Raw genomic sequence first — 23954 nt, 5'->3', positions numbered from 1 at the left:
CCAAGAGCCGTGACCTAAGCCCCCTTTCCCAGGCCCATGGATGCACGCAAAGTGACTCCACAGCACTGTCCTCGGGAGAGGGAATCCCAAAAAGGAGGGTGACGGGCTGACTGTTGGTGATGGTGACACTGATGCTAGAGGTGAGGACGAGGACAAACTGGGGGGCTCCAGGGGTCACCCCCTGCCCAGAGTCCAGTGGAGCTCAAGTTGTGGAGACCTCCATGATTGTCATTCCCACCTCTAGACAGGACGCCCTTCAGAAGGCCAAACTCCCTCCAGTCTAACTTCTAGGCAATTCCAGGAAACAAGCCCCCCGGCCAGGCCCACCTGACCCTGTGCAAATCAGAACCAATTCCTGAGACCTGGCACCTGGAACAGGGGCAGGTTTGGGTGGCCTGGTACGGTTGTCTAGGTTGTCCGCTGCTCAAGAGCAATCTGGCTAAGGAGTGAGTCGGGGCTAAATCCCCGACACTGTATCTGCCTGGAGGACGGGTGTCTTTTCCTCAGGTGTGTACGTCACCCTGGGAGTCAGAGCAGGGTGAGAAAGAGGAGCGTGTCAGCTGGGATGTGGGGAACCCTGGTGTCTATGGGGTGGGGCTTCTCCGCCATCTGGGACCAGCGCTGAGGAAGCAGCCATCGCCCTCCAAGGGCCCTGCACACGGGGTCTTGGTCACACCCGGGCACCCAGTGTTGGTCCTAGGGAGGGCTGACCGTGGGGGCGGAGGCTGGCCAACACCAAGGGGGCAGAGCCGGATAGGAGGTGGTGAGCACCCCGTCCCTGGGGGTGAGCAAGCAGGGCTGCAGCACCCCGCCCTCTCCCTGCTGGCTTTTTTGGGGGGAACCATCTCACCTATTTGGAAGATTAACTTCATGTTCATGCAAAGCCGGGGGCGGGCAGAGGAGGAGACTGAAGTTTGGGGCAGGTTGTTAGGAAAGGTCGGGGTCCGTCCTGCACGAGCCCCGGGTGACCGGTCCACGGGTGTCCAGCGAGTTCTCGTGGGTGATTCGCTCTTATTCTCCGAAGTCTTGGGACCAACGTCCTTGGGCTCTGGGGAGGCTGAAGGACAGAGCAGGGAGGCTGGGGTGTCACCCTGCCACCTCTGTCCTGCCGTGAGGGCCACTTAGGGCTCCTGGGGAAGCCGGAGGCTCAGAGAGGGTGTGGGCCCAAGCAGCACACACAGCAGCTGGCCCAGCGCCCTCACTGCCTCTGCCACTTAGAGGCGTGGGAGCTGCTGGGTCCCCTCGGCCTTTCCAGATGCCCCTGGAGGCCCAGCCCAGGCCACCCGGGGACCCAGGAGCTCAGAACCTCGTGATTTTTTTCCCAACAGTTTTTCTGGGGACGTGATGGTAAAGCCGTCGGTTCCCCCACCCACAGAGTGAAGAGCGGAGGTTTGTCACAGGCTCCGAGCTGGACAGCCACCCCCGATGTTTTCATCACCCCCCAAAAGAAACCCCTGTCCGTCAGCTGGCGTCCCCTCCGTCCCCTCCCGGGCCTGGCCGTGTCTCCTGCTGGCCTCGGAGTCGCCGTTCCGACATTCCGTGGAATGGAGTCCCGTTCCGTGGCCTGGTGCGCCCGGCTTTCTTCACCCACCACCAGGTTCTTGGCTCCGTGTCCAGGATCCGGCCTCTGTCTCCTTTTCCAGCTGAGCTCTTCCTTGGCCTGGGCCGCAAGCTTGCAGACGGACAGACGCTGCTTCCTCGTGGACAGGGCTGCCGTGAGCACCGCGTGCGCATCTCCGTGTGGACACAGGCTGACGCGCGTCCTGGGTGGAGAGAGAAAAGGAGCTTCTCGAAGGTGCACCCACAGGCCCGAGGTCACAAGGGATGGGTGACCTCGGAGGGCTTCCTGGAAGAGGGGGCACTTCTCGGGGCCTTGAAGGACCAACCTGAGTGGGAGACATGAAGGGGCCAGGGGCTTCCCGGAGGGGGCCGCGGTGGCGCGGAGGGGACCCAGCTTCTCTTTGCAGCACTGGGGATGGAACCCGGGTGCTCGGCCACTGAGCTGCGTCCTCAGCCCTTTGCAGGGCCTCACTGAGCCGCCCAGGCTGACCTTGAACTTGAGCTCCTCCTGCCTCAGCCTCCTGTGTGGCTGGAATCACAGGCCAGGGCCTGGTTTCTGGCCATGGAGCCAGAACTGTGTGGGGGGGGGTGAGGGCGAAGGCCATCTTGGGGCCTCCCTGCCCTGGAGACCAGTAGGCCTCAAAGGAGGTGAGAGAAGCGGCCAGAGGCGGGGGGTTAGGGTCCCCGTGTCCCCCGCGTTTCTTTGCGCTGGGGCCGTGAGCTGCTGTATGCAGAAGTCGTGGTGAGCAGTGGCCCTCCCTGCCTGTGCAGCTGGAAGTCCTTCTCGCCCTCTGACTGGGGTCTTTCCTGGGTCCCACCTCCCTCTCCGCCCTTCCCAGCTGTCCCCTCGCTGCCCCTTTGAGATCACTATTTTAGCCTCCAGGTGACCAGATGGCATCCAAGTTCAAGACCCTCATGACCCACTCGGAGGCTCCCGGGCTCCGCAGACACTCGGGTGGGAGGAGAGAGGACAAGGGGACCAGGACCCTGCCTGCAGGTGCCGGAGCCCGTTGGCAGCCGGCTGCTGCCAGTGCCGTCGTCCCCACCTGCAGAGAACAGTCCCCAAGCCCTGCCTTCACCTGTGTGGCCGAGCAACGGGTCCCTGTGTTTCCCACCCCTTCCCGGCACCCTCCTCGGGGCCACCTGGGCCGGGGGTCACCTGGGCGGGTCCCAGCAGGCACACACACACACACCAGGGATTGACCCAGGGGCACTTAACCACTGAGCCCCGTCCCCAGCCCTTTTTTATTTTATTAGAGACAGGCTCTCGCTGAGTTGCTCAGAGCCTTGCTAAGTTGCTGAGGCTGGCCTTGAACCTGAGATCCTCCTGCCTCAGCCTCCTGAGCTGCTGGGATTACAGGCCAGCACCACAGGGCCCCACAAACAGCAGCTATTGAAAGTATAAAATTTGATAAGTTTGACACATGTATACACCCATTAAAAAATCCCACGATCTAGAGTTTGGGGTCTAGATCCTGGAAAAACAGCACACCCCTCGCCCATCAGCCCCGGGGTGTCCTTCCCTCCTTCCCAGGCAGGTTTTCTGTCACTAGAGGTTGGTTTGAATGACCCAGGATTTTATGGGCTGTGTGCAATGTGTGTTCTTTTCATCTATCTGCTTTCTATTTTAGAAGAATTTTAGATTCATAGAAAACGTGCAGGGTCTCCATAGGAGGCCCCCCAACTTGTTTCCGGTTCTTAACCTCTTCCATCGATGCTGCGACAACTTCATCTACGAGCCGAGGTTGACACAGGGTTCATGTTATCCTGTGCCACTCCCCTTGCTGGGGATGGACCCCGGGGCCTGTCGCCCTGCTCTGCCACCCAGCTGCTTGGTAAGCCCGGGACAAGTTACCATGAAGTCCATCCTTTGTTCAGATTTGCATAGTCTTGGCGGGAGTGGCCGTCCCTCTCCTGTGGAGTCACTGCTCTGTCTCACCTTTGGCACCGCAGGGGGGGCGCCTGGCGCAGCCCATGGGGTGGGGGAAGCTCCCCGCTTCTGCAGCCACCACCGTGTCCCTCTACAGCCACCACCGTGTCCCTCGGCCGGCTCCGTCTCTCGTCATGATTTTCCCTCTGCAGGTGTCTCTGTTCAAATTTCTTCTCTTTATAAGGACCCGTCACCCTGGCTCAGAGCCTCCCAAGGTCACTCATGCAAAGGGGCAGGAGGAGGAGAGAGGATGGAAGACGGGGGAGGGAGCGCACCTTCTAGAACTTTCTAAGAACCTTGAGAACCGGCAGACCGAAAGGCCTTTGTCTCCCAACTGGCTTGAGTGGAGCTGGGACGAGGGCTCCCACCAGGCACCTCTCCCTCCGGGTCCAAGGCCCCAGGACCCCTCAACAGCCCCCTACCCTCCCTGTGACTTCCCAGCGCAGGGCTGGCCTGAGCCCGGGAGCCAGTGTCGCGGGAGGAACCAGCCACAGCTGCTGCCCACGAATGCACGCACCCCAGTGCCACCACCCTGTTCTGGGGCCGGTGCTGGGGCGGGGGCGTCAGGGTGATCCGCACACGGCTCCTGTCCCCCAGGAAGTCGCCATCTAACCACCCACAGGTGTGCGGCGCCCAGGCGGGTCAGGCCTCACGGCTTTGCAACAGCGGGGTGGGGGGGGGGTCCTTATCAGGGACAGCTGTGTCCTCTGCTGCTGACCACTTAGGACTTGCTGCCACACTTAATAAGCCCACTGATACCCAAGACAACGTTCTGGGTCTCCCGACGAACTCCGGCGACACAGGGGCAGCGAGAAACGCCAGGCCCCTCTCCATGGACGCAGGCCAGCAGGATGCAACCTACCGCCACCTGATCCCAAATCCTCACACCAGTTTTTCCACGGCCCCAGAGCCCTGGGGAGGAGAGGCTGCAGCCATGTAGCCTGCCAGTCCCCCTGCAGATCAGCCCACAGGCAGGGAGCTGGGAAAGGACGCCTTTAGCGGAGGGGCGGGGCTGGCGCAGTGATCTCGCTCCACGGAGAGCTGAGGCCAGGCTGGGTGGGGACCCCAGACTGTATTGCACTGGGGACTTGGCTAAAGGCGCAGTCAGGGTGGCAGGTTGTGGCTCTGCATAATTACCATGTGCTCTGTTGCTACCGGGTGGCCCCCAGGAGAGGGGGCAGGGAGGCTCCGGGCAGCGTGTTCTCCGTGGGCACAGCAACCTGGGCCTGAGGGGCAGCTGGCAGTGGGGGGGGCAGGGGCAAGAGGCGGTCCCAGTGCTGCTGAGCCACCGCCCACTGCAGGATGCTCAGAGTGAGATTTCCAGAGAGAGCCCATTGGGACCTCCCAGGTCACCCTCAGGATGGGGTGGCAGGGTCCCTGCTGGAGAACCCGCATTGTGGTGGCACTTTGAACAAGTCCGTCCCCTCTCCAGGGGTCAGTTACCTCAGCTGTCCAAAAGGTGAGGTCCAGCGGGCTCTTGGGGGAAAAACTTGATCCGGGCCTTCAGCCCTGCCATCCTGCATGCCCCTCGGGGTTCCCCGTCTGCAGCTCCAACATCCTTCTCAGTTCCCAGACCCCAGCATCCCCAGAAATGCCCCCTGGGGCTTGGTGACAGCTTGGACATGGGCCCCTCCCCCACTCGGGGTGGGGAGTGAACCCAGCAGCAGCAGGAGTGAGTCCTCCCCCTGCCTCTGCCACCCTGGACCTCCTGGGCCCCGGTTTCTACAGCTGTCCACAGACTGAGGTGGAAGGAGACAGCCCTCGCCCCCTGCCTGGGCTGGGTCCCGGGCTCAGAGGGCACAGGGGATGCTGAGACCCAGGGCCTCACCCTGCTGGGAGGGCACCGGCACCCGGGAAGGCTGGGCCTGCTCTGAAGGTGCCCTCTGCAGCACCACGGGGCCTGGCCCTCTTCCCAGCCCAGCCCCTTCCAAACTCAAGCCTTCCTGGCTGTGGAGGGTCATTGCTGTCACCCTGGAGGGCTTTCCTGGCCTTTCTGGGCTCCTGTGCTCGGCTGTGGGATGCAGACCCTTGAGCCTGGATTCTGGCTCCTCTACCTGCCAGGTCTGTGACCTCAGACCACTCTCTGAGCCTTTCTGAGCCCAGGCTGGGTGGGAGCGACAGCTGTCCAATTTATCTGAAAAGTTCCCTGGAGCTGCTCCCAGTGAGAGGCAGGGCCTAAGTCATCTCTCCTCGCCATCTGGTGAGCTATGGTCACTGCAAGGGTAGCAGTGTCACCACGAGATTTCTGAGGTTAGGTCACGAAATATCAAGGACTTCCTTCTTATGTCTGGGACACTTGTGCAGACAGCCTGAGCCACGATATGGCAGGTATGGCGGCCATGTTGTAAGGGAGCCCGAGTTACATGAAGAGGTCACATACTGTGGTCAGCAGTGCTCATCCATGAGTCTTCCTAGTTCAGACACCAAACAGTCCACTCCAGATGACTCTAGTACTGGCCACCTTCCCAGGATAGGTACCAGTCTGTCCCTGAGCTAGTTAGCTTCTTTCTTTCTTGGTACTGGATATTGCACTCAGGGGCACCTCACCACTTAGCCACATGGCCATTCCTTTTTTATACTTTATTAAGAGACAGGATCTCGCTGAGTTACTTAGGGCCTCACTAAGTTGCTGAGGCTGGGTTTGAACTCATGACCCTCCTGCCTCAGTCTCCTCTGAGCCACTGGGGTTAGAGGCGTACCATATCGGTCTCCATCCCTGAGTTCCTGACACAGAACCCACTGGGCTTTGGGACGATTATCTAACACTGCATCATTCCCCCAGGCTGTGGGAGGTGAACGTGATCTCTCAGGAGATGGGAAGTAAGCTACCATCTATCTACTGCCCAGGACTCTGGGCTGTGGAGAAACAGCCTGACCTGGGGTTGAGTCCTGCTAGATGTCCTTGCCATCACGTCCCCAAGGTCTCTGTTTCTTCGTTAATACAGAATAGGTCGTTTTCCACCTTGTGAGTGTGTTAGAAAGCTTCCGTGCTGTGCTGAGCATGATGGCTACAGATCTGGTCCTGGGCAGGTGACATGGCTACCTGGGGTCAGGGCACCTAGCCAAGGACACATCTTTTGGGCTTCCAGAGTGTGTGGCTGACACAGCGGCCCTTTGCCCAGGGTGACAGAGAGGAGGGTGCACACCCTGCCCTTTTGGCCCATCCAAGGGGAGTGCTTCTCTTTCAGGTCCCCTGACTCCCCCTGGACCACCCGTGGCCCAAGGACGCCCAGCAGGCAGGGTTCACGGGAAACATCTGAAGCCACAGATCACTGTTGGACACCCCCTCCCGCCCCCATCTGTTTCATTTCTGTCACGTTCTTAGAAAATCTCTCCAAACGGGGGTTGTCCTGCAGCCACACCCTGGAGGCTACCGGGCCCAAGGCGGGGTCAGACCAGAGCAGCCCCGACCTGGCCATTCTGTTCTGGGCAGAGCCCGACCTCCAGCCAGTTAGCCGCCTTCTCCCTCTTACCTCGAAGGAAATTGCCGCTCGCATCCGTCAACTCTCTAATTACCAGATGGAACCGTTGAGATTTGGGGGGCAATTAGGGGGTGGCCTGTCTTTTCCTGGGGCCCCTCTTTTCTAGCCCCCGCCCTGGTCTGGAGCCTTCCTCTAATTTGGAGCCACTTGGAAGAGACAGGGGAAGCTTCCAACACACAAGGGACGTCTCCCCGCCCCCGGTTTATAGCTGCTCTCCAGGGCTGGCGAGGGTCTGTGGCCACTTGTCCTGCTGTAAAAATAGCTGCGGTTTGATGTCAGAGAGGAGGAGGAGGAGGCAGAGGCTCCGTCCGCTCGGTGGGCCCCGAGTCACCCTAGTCCAGGGAGGCTCCCCGCCAGCCCTGGGGACTCTTAGCTGGGTTTGAGCTCCCAGCAGCCCTGTCCCTTCTGTCCCCCTGTCCCCCTCCCTGCTGGACCCTGGTCCTGATGCTGTGTGACTGTACACCTGGCCTCGTGCGCTGGGACTTTCCACCTGCTCTTCTCCCCGTCTAGCTTCTGTGTCCCGCAAGGCCCCATTTGTGTGGCCGCAGCCCACGGCACCTGCTCTGAGCGTGTCCCTGGGAGACTTTGGCAGGAGCAGCCGGGGCTTGTGCAATGGTGGGATGGGGCTTTCGGGGGTGCACTGCTGAGCCAGGTGGGGTGAAGCTGAGGGGGACTCGTTGGGAAGCCCCAAGGCCAAGGGGAATGCAGGTGGCCCTGGCTCTGCAGAGTGGAGGGAGCAGGGGGCGTGTTTCCAGGGCGGGCAAGGGAGACCAGGGCAGGCTTTGGGGTGAGAGGAGTTGGGAAGGGATCTCAGCCAGGCAGAGCATGACTTGCAAGAGGAGCATTTGGGGACACTCTTGGGGAATGGTGAAGGTCAGGGTGGTAGCTGACCAGGGCACGGGACAACAGCTATGGAGCTGTGGGGCTGGGGATGGCCTGCTGCCCCTGAGGAGTTTGAGGTGAGAGGCTGGGGGTAAAGGTTGAAGGGCAAAGCCCCCTGGCCCTGCCAGCTCTGGTGAGATCTGTCACCCTGCCAGGGCGCAGCTGCTTCCAAAGGCAGCTGGTCTCTTGGCAAGGTCCCCTCCTGGCTTGCCCCTCCCAGGCCCGAGGGTACCTTTGGGCAGGAGGATGCTCTCTGCAGGGCTTAAGTACTCCTCTGGCTCAACCCCGCCACCCGGAATTCCAGTTCCAGGTACTCGCTCCCAGAAGTTTCTTTGCTGGGAGCAGAGACCCCAGGAGCTTCTCTGTCCCCAAGAACTGACCATGGTCCATCGGTGATCAGCTAAGTCAGTGTGGCCCCACTGTGGCCCCTGCCTCTTGCATTTGGCCCATGAGGGAGCTGCGGCTTGGAGCCACCCAGGTGTTAAGGGTCCCCCTCTGTAGGGTCTCTGCCCCCCCAACCCTGGCTGGTGACTGTAGGCCACTTCCTTCCCAGATGTCCCACAGCCAAGGTGCCCAATGGCAGCTTTGAAGGACTGGGTAACTGGCCTCATTTCTCAGGTGGGGACACCGAGTCCATGTCTCTGTGCACAAGGGTCCCTGGGAAGGGCAGACGGGCAGCGTCTCCTTCCCAAGGCCTCCGCCTGGCCCCAGCCCAGGGCGCACGTTTCTCGCGCCTCTGTCTCTGCTCTCCAGCTTTCTGACCCACTCCTGCCAACTTGACTGATCCTCAACTCCGTGTCCCCTCTGCTGGGCGAGCAGAGGGCTCTCTGCCTGCTCAGGACTGTCCCTGACATTCCCGAGTCCCTCTGTGGTCCTGGGCGTGATACCCAGAGGCCAGAGCTTTGGCTTTGGGTGTGGAGGCCCGAGGCCAGCCGGAGGCCAGAGCAGGAAGCAGGTCCGTCAGGAGTTGGAGCCCCAGTGGCACTGTCCCTGCCTCAGTGAGCACAGAGCGGGCCAGGTGCATGGACCAGGCCAGGAAAGACAGCACCCCGTGGCTGGCACAGATGGCAGCCACCTGCCTCCCCTCAGGAGGCACCTGTCACTGTCACACAGGCTGAGGGGGCAGGGCCTCGAATCCTGGGCTCCTGCCCACGGAGCCAGATGACCCCTCAGTCGGGCCTCCTGGGCACCATGGGGCATGTGGCCAGTCCCTTGGGGGAATGCCAGGAGAGGAACCTGTCTGGGGACCACATGGCAAGGTGGAGGGAGGCCAGAGGGGCTGGACAGAGTCAGCAATGACTGGGAGAGGGACGGGGGAAGTGCAGCATTTGGATGGGCAGAACCTTCTGGAAGCTTCTTTCTGGGGCCACTAGAAAGAGGCCTCTCATACTGGCACGGACCCTTACAGCCTTGGGGAAGTGTCTGAAGCCCTGTGTGCTGTGGCGTCCCCACCTGGACAGTGGGTCAGCTGAGTGTGGGGAGGATGGAGAACATGAGCCCTGGAGCCGGGGCCACTCCTCTCTGGACGAGTGTCCCATTCCCTCTTCCTGAGGCAGGGGATCAGCCGTACCGGGGTCTGGAGGCCTGAGGCCAGCTCCGGGGACAGTTAAGCTCTCCAGCTCCCAGGGACCAGTGGCCTCATGGCCGGATCACAGCCCTGCCGGCCCTGGCAGCCGATCAGTTGTGATGTCCCCACGCAGTGGGCGACTTGGCTTGATGGACAGGGCCACCTTCAAGGCCAAGTGGGGGCCACTAGGGCTGCACTGGACACAAGAGGAGCCTGTGGGGGCAGGCGAGAGCTCTGTTGGGCATGTCAGCTGAGAATTCTGGGACAGGGCACATCCGGGGGTGGCTCTGTGTGTTCGAGGCCAGGGTGGGGTGGGGTCTGGGTCTCCAATCCTCCCTCGCCAGTCACCTCCATTTTTCTTGGTCTATTTGCTTTCTCAGCAGCTTGTGCATTTACAAATCTTGGGGGCCCCCAGGGTTGGGGACGGGGACCAAGGCCAATGCAGGCCACAGAGCAACACAGGGGACCTCTGTAGCCACAGGTTGCACACTTGAGGGCTCTGCCAACCACAGATGGAAAGTGTCAGGCAGTCTGCACTATACGGATGCATGCAGACCTGTCCCTGTCATTGTCCCCAAGACAATACGGTCCACCAACGATTTACATGGCACTTAGATCGCATCAGGGAGCATGAACCATCTGGGGGGTAATTGGAGCCCTCTGAAGGACGGGCCCAGGCTCCATGCAAAACCTAAGCCACTTACCCAAGGAACTTGACCATGTGCAGGTTTTGGTACCTGTGGGGGTGCCTGGAACCCATCCCCAGAGGACACTGAAGGACCTCTGTTGTCATACTGGTTGGGGGGGTCCCTGTGGGCCAAAGGATGTCACATTCTCCCCCATCTCTACAAGAGGACGGGGCCTGTTGGAGGGAGGTGTACCCTGTGGTTCCCTCCTGCCGTGGGGACCTCTCCCTGACCTTCCAGGGCCCTGGGCCAGGCCTTCCCAGCTGGTCGCAGGCCTCAACTCTCTGCATGTCCTTGTCCCTGGGCCCCTTCCTGAATCTTGGTCCCTTGGCACCGGAGGAAACACTTGGCCCCAGGCTGGCGGAGATCCCCCGGCTTAGGCGGTCTCTGGATCCCCAGCTTAGCTGACTCCCCGTGGCCCAGGGGAGATGCTTGGCAGGGAGGCTCCCATCCTGTCCCTGGTCACCTTCCAAACTGAGGTCTGGACCTGGCTGGGTGCCGGCTGCCGGGAGGAGCACTATTTAAAGAGCCATCCCCCGGCTGCCCCCAGCCTGGTGCAGCCGCAAGGAGACTCCAGACCATGGTAGGACAGGCGGCTTCGCCTCCCGCTGGACCACGTCCCTGCATCCGGCTCTCCCCAGGGAGCTCAGCTGGGGCCTTTAGGGCTGACCTTTAGGATGCCCGACCCCATCCTTAATTCTGACTTCATTCCTCAACTCCATCTCCTTGACCTTGACTTTGCGATTCTAAGCTTTACCTTTAACTCACCCTGACCTTGACCTCACTCCTTTCACTGACATCCTTGACCTTGACCTGATGTGCCTGGTCTGACCTCGATGCCTAGATTCGGTCCACCTTGAGGGGCGGCAGTCGGTCCACGTGGGTTCTGATTTGGGTCTCTGCTTTCCTGGGCGTGGTGGGGGCCGCAGAGGTGAAAGCGGGGGGAGGAGGTGGAGCGGGGACTAGGGGCTGCCCAGTGGAGGCCACCGCTCTGCCCCTTGCTGCAGGGACACAGCTCCTGTTGGGGTCTGGGGTGGGTATTGCAGACCGCGTGGCTGCCAGAGCGCGAGGTCCCCCGGCTCACCTTGGCTTTGCCCTTCAGGCCCCAGGGGCTCCCCTGCAGCTGCCCGCTGCAGGCCCTCTGTCTTGCTCTTGTGAACCTGGGTCTCACCCGCCTCGTTAGCCCCTCACGGCCTGAGACCTCGGGCTCAGCACCCTGTTCCCTCGGCCACCCTCTGTTGATCGCCCGTCTCCAGCTGCACTGGACGCTCTGGGGCCAAGTCCAGGGACTGGCTCTGGGCCTGGGAGATCAGGCACAGGGCTTGCCTGGGGGTCAGCAGGTCAGCAGGGGGTCAGGTAAATGCTCTGGTGCCCGAGGCCAGCATTCTGTTGGTTTATCGATGGGGAAAACCAAGGCTCAGAGAGGGTAGTGCGTTTCTGAACATCACAGAGCCTGTGAGCAGCGAGGCCTGAATTAAAACCCGGGCTGGAGTGACCCCCTTCTTCCCCAGGTGTCCCTCTCAGGGGACCCTTACTTTCAGGGACCCGTAATAAAGAAGTGACGAGATGGGTGAGCTGTTGTGGGCCCTGGCCTCATGTCCCCCCTCTGTAGCTGGTCAAGATCCCTTCCCCCCTTGCTGAGCTCTGGGCCACCTTAGGTCCTCGTGTGCAAGGCTGGACTGGACGGGGGTGGGGGTGGCACCCCGAGACGGAGGGCAGGTCTGAGAGAGAGAGGGCAGAGTACCTGCAGACGGAAGTGATCCTTTTTTATTAATCGGAGGGAAATGTCTGTGCAATTATGGGAGACGGGCTCTGGGGGAGCTTCTTTCTTTACGATGTCTGAAGGGATTTATAATATTACAGAGGTTTTACAGCATCCTGACGTCCCAGCCACCCTGCCAGCCCCCTTTCAAAGGATTAGTGGAGACAAAGCACCCAGTAAAAGCTAATTATAAGTCAGCCGGGTGCTGCTGCTCCTGCCTGGGCCCAGGAGCCGGAGGGAAGAGGGGGCGAGGGCGCGGTGGGGGCCGGGGAGACCACACAGGCACTGGGCGGGGGCAGGGGGCAGGGAAGCCCACAGGCGGGGGGGGGGGGGGGGGGGTTGGACAGACCCCCCCCCCAGGCAGCCAGGGTGGTGCAGGCTGAGCTGGAGGGAGCCGGGACCTCCACCTCTCCCTCCATGAGGTCAAGGACAGTCTCTTTCAAGGACCAACTTGGGGACAGGCCCGGGGAAGTCCCCTGGGGCATCCTGGGGACATAGAGCTTTCACAAATGCTGAGTGGTGGGCCCACAGGTAGCAGGATCATCTGAAAGAAACCCTTGGAGGCAGGAAGGCCAGCCAGAGACCCAGGGCTGGGTCCACGTGGGTGGCCTGAGGTCCCCCGTGTGCCTAGGTGGGACCTGACTTACGGAGGCTATGGCCAAACATGGACTGATCCAGCTCTGAGCCACATCTGGGGTGGGCCCCAAGAGACCACCGATGGGACAGAATGGGTGTCACCCCTGAGGTCTTAGATGGGCAGACAGCCACGGGGAGGAAAATGGCAGGACAGGGTGGTGTGCGCTCTGGAGGGCGTCAGGCCCAGAACAGAGCAGGGCCTGTTGGTCTGACCTCGTCTGACCTTGGGCGGGCAGGAGGGCTTCCTGGAGGAGGCGTCTTCCTGGGAGGCTGGGAAGGCGTCTGGGACACAGGGGAGGGGGCAGGGCAGTTCAGAGGGGGCTTGGGGAAGTGGGGGACCCAGGTGGGAGGGAGGAGATGCTTTGGAAGGTGGCAAGGGACAAATCCTGAGAACATATGGGAAGCTTTTAGCAGCTGGACAAGGCCAGATTCCAGCCGGAGCAGAGGGGACAGGGTCCCCAACACGGTGCAGACAGAAGTGCCCTGTGCCCCTGGGGTAGCCAGGTGGGGATGGGGGCAGGCAGGAGGCAGGTGCCTGGCCCTGCGGGAGGTGGCGGGGAGGGCTCCGCAGGCCTCCTGCTGGACCGGCCAACCCTCGGCTTCCCGGGAGCCAGGTCTGTGTGCTGCGGGCACCAGGAGGCAGGAGGGAGATGAGGCTGGGCTGGGCTGACTCCAAGGAAGGGGCAGCTGCAGGGCCTCACCTGTTCCCGACAGGCACCCAGGAGGGCCCGGAAGAGGGTGGACGGCGGGGCCAGCTCCAACGTCTTCTCCATGTTCGACCAGTCCCAGATCCAGGAGTTCAAGGAGGTTGGTCGGCTGCTCCCGGGGACGAGGCCGGAAGGGCACAGGGTCCGGGGTGGCCGGGGGCTGCCCGAGTGTGTCCTCATTCTCCTGGGCCACCCTGGTGTGCCCCGGAGCGGGAGCCGGGGGGACGCTGGCCTCCTGAACCTCAGCTGGCTGGCTGTGTGACTCGCCCAGGCCTTTCCCCTGAGCCGGGCTTCCCTCTCAGTAAATGGGGGCAGCTGAGCGCCTGAGAGGGGGGACAAGCACGGGCCACTGGGTGCTCCGATGGCCACGGCCCTCGGGCTCTGGGCGGCCAGGCCGGGCAGCTGGGGACCCAGGGGCCCCGGCCGAGGTTCCCGGCCGCCGTTGGCAGGAGCCCTGCTCCTGGCCGTGGTGACGGGCCAGGCTGGGCGGGCTGAGGGTGGCTCAGCGTGGTCTCTGCCAGGCCTTCACCATCATGGACCAGAACCGGGACGGCTTCATCGACAAGGAGGACCTGAGGGACACGTTCGCGGCCCTGGGTGGGTACCCCGCAGCCGGGCGCCTGGCCTGGGGTGGAGCCGAGCCCAGGCCGCCAGGCAACCTGGTGTGGCGAGGGGGAGCTGGGGTTGGGGTGCTGCTGGGAAGGTCGGGGGCGACTGGGGAGCACGGGGACCTGGGGCCGGGAAGGGCACTACCAGGGTGGAACAGCCTGTGTGAAGGGTGGGGGCAGGAGGGGTCCAGACAGCAGGGGGAGAAGTGGGGACAACTGCCAGGGAGGGGTTAGGCACTGATGGGGGCGGGGCTTAGGGGACACAGGCCAGGCCACTCTGGATGCGCCTTGAGCATCCATCTGAGCCAAGAGGCCAGGGCCGCCTGCAACTCCGGAGGTCCGTTCCTTATCTGCAGATGGAGGCCCAGGAGACCGAGGGCTGAATGTCCCCACAGCAGGTCGGGCTTTAGGGATGGCAGAGCTGGGACACCTGAGGGACCCTCCCTGGCTGGCTGCGCACAGGCCCCCAGCGCCCCGCCCTGCGCCCTGACCCCCCCTTTGCCCCCCCAGGCCGCATCAATGTCAAGAACGAGGAGCTGGAGGCCATGGTGAAGGAGGCCCCGGGGCCCATCAACTTCACCGTCTTCCTCACCATGTTCGGGGAGAAGCTCAAGGGTGAGCGGGGGCCACCGGACGGGCGGGTTAGCCAGCCGCTGGGGGCCCTGACACCTGGTCACCACCGCTGGGAACACAGGCCCCAGGCACCAGCCCCTGGTGCACGCACCCTGCCCCAGGCCCCCTCTGGCCTGCACGGTGGAGGTCACTGTCACAGCCCTGCCTCGCGTGGCCTTGGCCCAGCATGAGGACAGTCCCATCGCCACTCCCAGTCCTCCCTCCCCCTGCCCGCTCTGCCCCACCGTCCCCAGCTGACGGGGCTGGTGCCCAGGCAGAGAGACCTTGTCGGGGACGGGGTTCCAAAAATGACAGCCACTCCCTCCAGGTCTGGCTACTCACCTGGGCTTGTTCTGAAGCCACCGCAGCCCCCCCCCCCCACCAGGGACAGGATCAGGGGACTCCTTCCACAAATGATGAGTCAGAGGAGGCTCAGAGAGGTTGTGACACCTGACCAGGTGCCCCAGCAAGAAAGTGGCCAGGAGGGGGCCCCACCTGGGACCCTGGCTGTGATCGGGGCTCCCCTGAGACACGGCACCAGCTTGTGGCGGAGGCCGGTGGCTGTCCCCAGCCTTTTTCTCTCCTGGCTCCGGGGTCCCTATAATGACATCCCCAAGCATGAGGGTCTGTGGCCGGCCTAGTCGGGCTCCGGCTGCCCTGGAGGTGGGTGCTGTTGCTGGAAGAGCGCAGAAGCCCAAGGGGACCAAGCTGGGGGACACACGGGTGACCCAGCTGCTGGCTCTACCCTGAGCAGGGAGGCGGCCTCCATCTTTGATCCCAAGGAATGTGACCGAGATACTTGTTAATGCCTGGTGGGAATCCAAGGCTAGTGGCCTTGGGTGACCAGGGTGGACGGCTCAGGGGCCTGGACAGTAGGTGAGGCAGGGTACACCCTGCCTGGGCGTGGGGCCTGCATCAGGTGTGGTTCCCTGAGGCCCTCCATCACCAGGGGGAGGAGAGGCACCCTCCGTCCCCGATGGCCGGCCTGTCCTGCAGATGGAGAGACCGAGACTGCGGCTCTGGCTGGGCTGTGGCTGGGCTGGCCATGTGACCAGGCCTGGTGGGGCCGCAGGGCCGCAGCTTTTCCTCATCTGTGCAGGGACACTGTCCTGTCATGCGAACTTGGCCAGGCCCGCGTGAGAGGCCTGCGTGAGAGGCCAGCAGCCTGAAGGGCTGGGGGGGTAGCCACCCCTTTCCCACTAATTGGGACAGGAGACTTTGTCATGAGGTTCCCACCAGCAAGGATGAGAAGCAGTCCCTCCGCAGCCAGTTTTATGAGTTTGTAGGCCCCAGCGCGGAGGCCCGCTCCAGGGAGGAGGCCAGGGTGAACTGGAGGCCAGCAGCTGGGCCTGGACTAACGGAGTCCAGTTTACCATCCTCACTCGGGAGGAGGCCGGGGCCGGCCACAGACCCGCCCGGCCCAGGCTTCTTTAGAGACCGCTTTCAGCTGACTCATCTGGGAGACCAAGACCGCCCAGCAGAGGCCACCCCAGCCCAGCCCCCAGCCCCGGCCTCTGACCTCTGCACCCCGTCCCAGGTTGGCCACGGCTGTCCTGCTGCCTGACCAACCTGAGGGCCCCGGCCCTGCTCCGGCAGGACCTCCTCTGGGCACTCCCGGCCAGCAGGCCAGCTCATCCAGGCTCCGCCCCTGGGGCCAGCTCACCTTGACCGTCCATTCTGCAGGGGAGACAGAGTCTGCCCCCGTCTCCTGGGGGGGCAGGTGGCGGGAGGGGGAGGGCACTCCAGAGGTCCCCAGGGGTACGTCACACTTGCCTTCTCTTAGAGAGCCTCAGGCAGGCGGTGGACTCTCTGGGCCTCAGTTTCCCCAGTGGTATAATGAGGGCCGCCGAAGCCCGTGGTGGGTACCAGAATCTATCTTCTAACGACAGCTTTCCCAAAAGCCACGCCAGTGATAAAAACCAAAACCGCTCTGGCCACGCCGCCACCACGCCTGGTGGGTCAACCCTGCAGACCCTGCAAGGCCACTGTCCAAGCCCTGAGTACAGAGCTCTTCTTCCTCCACGGCCTCTGGGCACAGCTTGGGTAATGCGTGGACCCCAGAGCTGCCACCACTCAGATCTCAGTGATCGTGCAAGAGCAGTTTCAAGATATTGGGCAAGTCACGGAACCTCTCTGAGCCTCAATTTCTTCATCTATAAAATAGAGCCAGGAGAGTTAAGCACACAGCTAATACTCAGGGTGTCCGTGTACAGTTGTGCAGGTTGTGCATGACCTCACCCACCCACAGTGCTGCTGTCTATTATCCCTCTCACTTCCCTCCTCTTGCTTCGAGCGGCTTGGCAGAAGTTGGGAGCCACAGGAGGGGCCCCCACCTCCCACCCCTGCCCACCTGGCCCCTGTCTCTCCACCTTACGGCTTTCCCTGCCCCATGTGCTGCTGCTAGGCACGGACCCAGAGGAGACCATTCTCCACGCCTTCAAGGTGTTTGACACCGAAGGGAAGGGATTCGTCAAGGCTGACCTGTGAGTGCGCTGGGGTGGGTCCCGGGGGGAGGCAGCCCCTTCCCTCTCCCACCCAGAGCCCAGCCCAGCAGGGGCAGCACCCTGTCAGGAGGCCACTGCCCAGCCCAGCCCCTCCTGGGCCCCTCCCCCTCTCTGGGCCCCAGCGTCCCCCTCTGCAGGCTTGTGGGATTGGAAAGGAGTGGTGTGGGGGCGCTTGGGGGTCTTCCCAGGGGAAGGAGGCAGAGAGGTCCTTGAAGGAGACTCCAGGTGGCCTGAGCATGGGGTGGGGGGTGCAGCACCTGGGTGGGGGTTCACTCCCCAGCCGGGGACCCCGGTCTGCTCTGGGAGCATGGGAGTCCTGGGACCCCCTCCCTGTGGGTGCAGGGGGCAGAGCCCCAGGCAGGGAAGTGGCAGCTTGCCCAGGCCCTGGGGCTGTGTCAACTCTGATCTGTGCCCAGGAGGTTCCTTCTGAGCCTGGCTGGGCCTAGGTTGGTGGCCCTGGGCAGGTGAGATTCCCCCCCGCCCCGCCCCCACATGCTCAGGCCACCTGACCATGACCATGTGCTTCTGGTTGGGGGCGGTTTTACGGAGTGCTCACTCGGAGTCTCACCCTGGGGTGGAGGGGAGGCCGGTTGGTCCCATCTCACTCGATCTCACCCAAGAGTGAGTCAGAGTCCTGTGGGTGTCCGGGTCCCCCACTTTCCATTCCCTCCGAGGGCCTGAGGCTCCCACCTCCATCTTGGGGCCAGGGGAGGCACCTGGGGCCCCCACCTAGCCTGGCCTGGACCAGCCCCCTACTCTGTCCCACCCACTGAGGACAGGGCTGGGAGGAACCCATCAGGGACCCCGTTTGGGAATGGAAGGTGCCTCCCCAGGCCACGGGACCTGGAGGAGGTGGCTGCTGGCCAGCAGGCCACAGAGGAGGCTCTGGTTGAAACAGCATCTGTGACGAGTCCCCAGCTCAGGGAGTCGGAAACTGTGACTGTCCCAGAAACATAAATAATGGAAAATGTGCGTCGGCGCCGAGCGGGGCCTGCCTTGCAGACACCAGGGGACACTCTGGGTGCACGGGGCCTGGCTCAGCCCTCTGATCGTCCTGTCCGTCCACCAGCCCGTCCCCCCATCCTGGCAAGGTCCCCCAGTGCCAGGGGATCCGTCCCTTTGTGTGCAGGCCCCAGATCCCACCACAGGCTGCTCCTCTGCCCCCAGAAGCTGCTCTCCTGACGGCCAGGGATGGTCCCCACTGTCTCGCTGTGGGATGTAGGGCAAGCCATAGGCCCCCAGCCCCAGCGTCCCCCCTAGTGAAAGGGGGATCCAGTCCCCGTTTCCCAGGTCCCAGAGGGGCCGGGCGTGGGCAGGCTGTCCTGTGTCTAGGACAGCATCTTAGTGTCTGTGAAATGCTACGCAGATGTCAGCAAAAGTCACCATCTAGACACAGAAGTCCTGGGCATCTTCCCTCAGTGACCTTCTTTTTGGTACCAAGGATTGAACCCAGGGGCACTGAACCCCTGAGCCCCATCCCCAGCCCTTTTAAAATATTTTATTTAGACACAGGGTCTCGCTCAGTTGCTTAGGGCCTCACTTTTGCTGAGGCTGGCTTTGAACTCGCAATCCTCCTGCCTCAGCCTCCCCAGCTGCTGGGATGACAGGCGTGAGCCACCCTGCCCGGCTTCAATGACATTAGTAGGTTATCAACACACCCTGGGCATCAGAGTGGCCCCAAGGTCATGATGGGGTCTCAAGGTCATCCATCTAGTCCCCACCTGCTGCTGGGTGGGGAGAGCCTGGGTGACAGAGGAGGCAGCAGGGCTCAGAGAGCTGTCTGAGGGCTGGGAGCGCCAGCCCTAGGTTGGTGTCCTCTGGGGTCAGGACTCCCGGGTCCCCATCACCCCTGGGGTCTGCATGCCCACCTGGGGCAGCCCTTCCCCTCGACATGACGGGCGTCTCTCCATGAGCAGCATCAAAGAGAAGCTCATGACCCAGGCCGACCGGTTCAGCGAGGAGGAGGTAGGTGTGGGCTTTGGGGCACCCGGGTCCCCTGGCCTGGGGCAGCGCTGCTCCAGGCTGACCCCCCGCTGCCTCCCCAGGTCAAGCAGATGTTCGCGGCTTTCCCGCCCGACGTGTGCGGCAACCTGGACTACAGGAACCTGTGCTACGTCATCACGCACGGCGAGGAGAAGGACTAGCGGGCGTCCCCGCTGAGCCGGCAGAGGCCGGGGCGCGTTCCCGGGGAGGGACCCCTGTCCCGCGGTCCCGCCCAGGCAGGAATAAATGCCGCTGAGGCCTGAGCCTGCGTGACGGGTGGTCACTCTCCCATCGGGTTGGTTGTTCCCAACTCTTTGGTCCCTGGCTTTGCCGGGGGCTGTCCCTCCTGCACTTGTTTAGCGCTGATTGACAGCTCGAATGCTCCCCGGCTGGGCCCCGGGACAGGGCCTTCGTCTGTGTGGCTCTAACTGAGCACCTAGTGCGTGGCAGGACCTCTGCCAGTCCCGGGACGGGAAGGGGAGCCAGATGTATCCGTGGGCAGGAGGATCAGCCTGACTGCGGTGAGGGAGACGGTTACAGGGGACAGAAAAACCATGGGAAGGGGGAAGGACCAGGTAGGAGGTGGGCATGGCAGAGTGGGAGAGCAGGTGGGGAGAGCCCAGGGGTGTTGAGAGGGAAGGAGAAGACTTCTTGAACAGGACACTCAGAACGCAGGACACAAAGGACACAGAATAAGGCCAGGTGCCGTGGCGCCACCTGTAACTCCAGCAGCTCGGGAGGCTGAGGCAGGAGGATCTCCAATTCAAGGCCAGCCTTAGCGACTCAGAGAGGCCCTAAGCAACTCAGGGAGACCCTGTCTCTAAATAAAATACAAAGAAAATGTGGTGGGTTTGGGGTTGTGGTTCAGTGGTTAAGCACCCCTGGGTTCAATCCCTGGTACCAAAAACAACAACCCAAAACTGCAACACAGTCTGGGTCCAGCTCAGTGGCTAAAATAAAGAGATGGGCAATCTCAAGTGTTGGCGAGGAAGGTGACTAACGTGTCAGCCACTTGGGGATGCTGTCAGCGTCTATTTATGTTAAAGATGTGCAGATCCCAATCCAGCTCTCCCACTCTTGGGTTTGTGACACCTATCACATGTCCATCGAAGGACATGGTGGGGACTTGCAGAGTTACAATAGACCCCAAGGGGAAACCACACAAGCACCCCTCAGGGCAGCCCTGATGCAAAGGCCACAGCACATCTGCACATGGGAACCGAGCCCAGCAAGACAAGGAAGCCTCAGAGACACACAGTGACTTGGTGATACCCATTTGTGTCATCTTGCGGGGAGAAGGAAGTCTTCTGTACCTAAAGCCAAGTCTGTTTATTGAGATACAGCTCACACACCGTCACACCGACCGTTCTAGAGTGGCTTCGGGTATAATCACGAGGGTGTCCATATCCACAGCATTCCGTCACCCCACCAAGAAGCCCACTAGCAGTTGCTCCCATTCTTCTGGCACCCAGTGCCTGGAAACCCGGATGTGAACCTATGGGAAAGACCATCAGGCTGAACCTGAAGAGGGGGGTGCGGCGGGTGCCTTACTACACGTGTGCGGGTCCCAGGACGCTAGAGGGCCTTTTCTGAGGAGGGTGGAGGACCCCTGGGATTGAGGGGTGCGGGAGGAGTCATGGCTCTGGTGATCCACGGAGCTGTGCCCAGAGAGAGCCCGGAGGAGAACTGGCTGTGGGGGGAGAGGTTGAACGGGGTTGGCAGCCCACTCAGCAGGCAGCTGGGAAACCCAGGAGGTGGACGAATGTCACGTCTACAGCTCTGAACCCGCAGCAGAGTCAGGGCCTGGGCGAGCCTGTGCTGTCCCGGCGGGGAGACCAGAGGATGGGCACGGTCAGGAAGAGAGGGGAGCCGGGCGCAGTGGAGCACACCTGTAATCCCAGCAGCTCGGGAGGCTGAGGCAGGAGGATGGTGAGTTCAAGTTCAGCCTCAGCATCTTAGCGAGGCCCTAAGCAGCTCAGCGAGACCTTGTCTCTAAATAAAATATGAAAGGGGCTGGGGCTGGGGCTCCGTGGCTGAGCGCCCCAGACTTGGCCTTCCTGGAAACCGTGGCCCAGCCCTGTCTCTCTCTCCACGGACAAGCTGCCAGACCTGTTGGGGGCCCACGGAACCACCTGAGCCAAGCCTGGAGGGAGGGGTCACCCGGGCCACCAGCGCCTGCTGGAAGCTCAACTCCCAACAGCCCCGAGGCCTGCCAACCCCGAGAGCCTGTCCCCAGGGCCACGGCAGCTGGGGAGGCCAGGGGACTCCAGGAGGCTCCGCGAGGCTCCCACCTTCCACCGTCCACTCACTTCATCTGTCCCCAGCCAGAGTTGATCCAGGACACCACTGCCACCTCCTGTCCTCGAGGCCTCTGTGCAGGCTGCAGGGCAGGGTGGGCCCCAGGGCCCCAAGTGGCCCAGGCCAGGTGTGGGGCTGCTGGAGACGCATCGCGCTGCCTGTAGGTGGCCTCCTTCCCAAGACAGGGTTCCCTGGCGGCCGTGGCTGCCCCTGACCCGGGTCCTCGCTAGCGGCCTTCTGCCGCCACAACTCCGTCCGTGTCCCCAGCAATGCCTGGGCTGGCTTTGCCTGGCCCCGATGGGTCCCCTGGGTCCTGCTCTAGGCCGGGCTTCTGGGGCACTGCAGGGGCCTGACCTCCCAGGGCTGGGGTTGAAGGAGACTCCTGAGACAGACAGTCAGACAGACAACTGCAATCCCAAGGGGGAGAGGCCAGGACGGAGGATGAGGAGGAGGTTGGAGACAGTGTCCTGGGGTGTGTGCTAGTGGACACAGCATCTGTCCTGAGTCAGAACTGGAATCACCTTTCTAAAGGTACGAGGGCCCCTGGCTGGCCTCCTTGACCAAACCCACAGTCCCCTGGGCTCTGGGCTCCCACTGCAGAATTTCACTTACTTGCCTGAAAGTCCCATTTCTTCCTGCCCCAGGGCCTTTGCTCATGCTCTTCCCTATGTCTGGATCCCTGCCCTGTCCAGCACCAATTGCCCCCTAGTCCACTCTGGCCTCAGCTAAGTGGCACATACTCATTCTCCGAGTGCTTTCAGGGCATCAGCTACTTTTGTCAGGGAGCTATTAAAATAGTGTCTGTCTCCAGCCAGCCTGGTGGCCCACTCCTGCACTTGGGAGGCCGAGGCAGGAGGATCAGAAGTTCAAGGCCAGCCTCAGCAAGCTTAGTGAGACCCTGTCTTAAAATAAACAAAAGGGACTGGGGATGTGGCTCAGTCTTAAAGCAACCTTGGGTCAATACCCAGTACCCCCAAACAGGCTGTGTCTCCCCACAGTGCCATGGGATCCTAGAGTGGAGACAGGGTGGAGTGTGCCCGCTGCGGTGCCCCCAGCACCCCACACAGGGCCTGGCACATAGCAGACTCTTAGAAAACCCTTGATCAAAACCAGGAGGCCCAGAGAGCCGAGCTGACTGGCGTGAGTCATCTGGAGGCCACTCGGCGGCTCTGGGCCCCTACCAGGACACTGAGGCCCAGAGGCCGAGGCTGGAACTTAGCTGACCCTCCCTGGGTTCCCACGGGACCTGCTCTGAGTGTCTAGGCCTCTGTTTCCCCGTGAGCAGGCGGAATCCTGTGGCCCTTGGGGTCTCAGACCCCCAGTTCCCAGGAGGGGTCCTTCTTGGGCGGCCTGGTGGCTGTGCTGCCTGGCAGGGGACCTGACTCCTGAGCTGGCCACACTGGCTCTCCTAACATTCTTGGTGGCCCGGAGCAGGCCTGGTGGGGAGGTGAGGGGCAGCAAGCCGGGCAGGACGTGGCAGGCCTTGGCTGCCCAGGGAGCTGGAGGGGGCTGGCCCTGCCCTGGCCCTGGCTCCCTGGCCAGCTGCATCTCATTGCGGGTAACGAGCCCAGCGAGACGCCTGTGTCCCTGCAGGCATCTCATTTTCCACTTGGGATCCATCATCCAGGGCCGTCGGACAGTGGCCCCCGTGTAAATCACGAGGGGGTCTCTGTGAAGAGAAATGGCAAATTCCTTCCACCCATGTGGCTGCTGAATTGACTTCCCTCCTGGCGCTCGCTCAAGAATGGCCGGGGCCTTTGAAGGGCCTTCCAGGACGGACCCCAGGGGCTTGGAGCCGGCTGGGCGGGGACTCGCTGACCGCAGGAGGGCGGGGCTTCTCAGGGACAGGGCGGCGGGGCGGGGCCCTGCCTGACACAGGAGTCCACCCCTGGGGGAGGCTGCACCTTTCCACAGCCCTGGGGGGGGGGGTTGGAGCTGGGGGACATGGGGGATCCTATCCCTGACATCAGAACTCAGAGCCATGAGCCGTCCCCATGGAATTTCAGGCCCCAGGGGTGGCGGAGGCATGTGGAGAGGTTCTGAGGGGACCCGGGCAGCCACAGAGGGAGCCCTGGGCTGGCCAAGGACGGGGCTGGGCTGGACCTCCGGGGCCCTGAGGGTCTGCCTCTCTCCCACCGGGCCCTGGGGTCTCCGTGGATGAAGCTGGGGAGAAGCCCTGTGGGGGCCTGGAGTCAGCAATTCCCGGAGGGTGACCCTGGGCAAGTCACTGACACTCAGTGTCTCCATCTGGGAAGTAGAGGCCACGCTAGTGCTGACCTCCCTGGGTGAAGCCTGCCTTCCAGCAGGCTGGGCGTGCTCCAGGGGAAGGTGACACCATGGCTGACAATGACATCAGGATGCACAAGGGACTCAAGGTGGTAGAGAGGCCGACAGATTGGAGGTGGACCAAAGGGCAGGGGGAGGACCAGGACTGTGTAGGACAGGCTGAGAGTCCCCCCCCACTCCACTAGAGTGATATGATTTGAAAAATGACTTACCGATCCAGATGACAGGGGCAAGGCCAGAAGAAAATGAGGAACGGGGTAGCACCGTCCAGCCTGGAGGGCTTCCTGGAGGAGGCACAGCTGAGTGGGTAGGAGAAACTCAGGGGAGGGTGCAGGAGGGAGGTCTCCTTCCAGGAAGGCTCACTGAGGAGAGGGAGGACTCCTTTGGGGGCTGGAGGGCCTGGGGGAGTCCTATCCCCCTTAACAGTCAGAGAGAGGCCTGGGTGGACGTC

At 62.4% G+C, this 23954-nt stretch overlaps 1 protein-coding gene across 1 annotated transcript in view; it reads left to right on the top strand.

Annotated features, from left to right (window-relative positions):
- Myl10 (myosin light chain 10) overlaps positions 1–19187 on the top strand; it is a 35382-nt gene extending 16195 nt beyond the window's left edge. Inside the window, exons 2-7 of the mRNA XM_040278226.2 lie at positions 13220–13312; positions 13734–13809; positions 14331–14435; positions 16837–16915; positions 18853–18901; positions 18982–19187. Of these exons, the coding sequence (XP_040134160.1) occupies positions 13277–13312; positions 13734–13809; positions 14331–14435; positions 16837–16915; positions 18853–18901; positions 18982–19080 (444 nt within the window). The 5' untranslated portion in view covers positions 13220–13276 and the 3' untranslated portion in view covers positions 19081–19187. The remainder of the gene's footprint in view (positions 1–13219; positions 13313–13733; positions 13810–14330; positions 14436–16836; positions 16916–18852; positions 18902–18981) is intronic.
- Positions 19188–23954: the final 4767 nt, after the last annotated feature.

The sequence above is a fragment of the Ictidomys tridecemlineatus genome, chromosome 10 (genome assembly GCF_052094955.1).
Source record: "Ictidomys tridecemlineatus isolate mIctTri1 chromosome 10, mIctTri1.hap1, whole genome shotgun sequence".
NCBI lineage: Eukaryota > Metazoa > Chordata > Mammalia > Rodentia > Sciuridae > Ictidomys > Ictidomys tridecemlineatus.
Note: the sequence above shows the minus strand (reverse complement) of the source record. Positions and strands in the feature narration are given on the sequence as shown.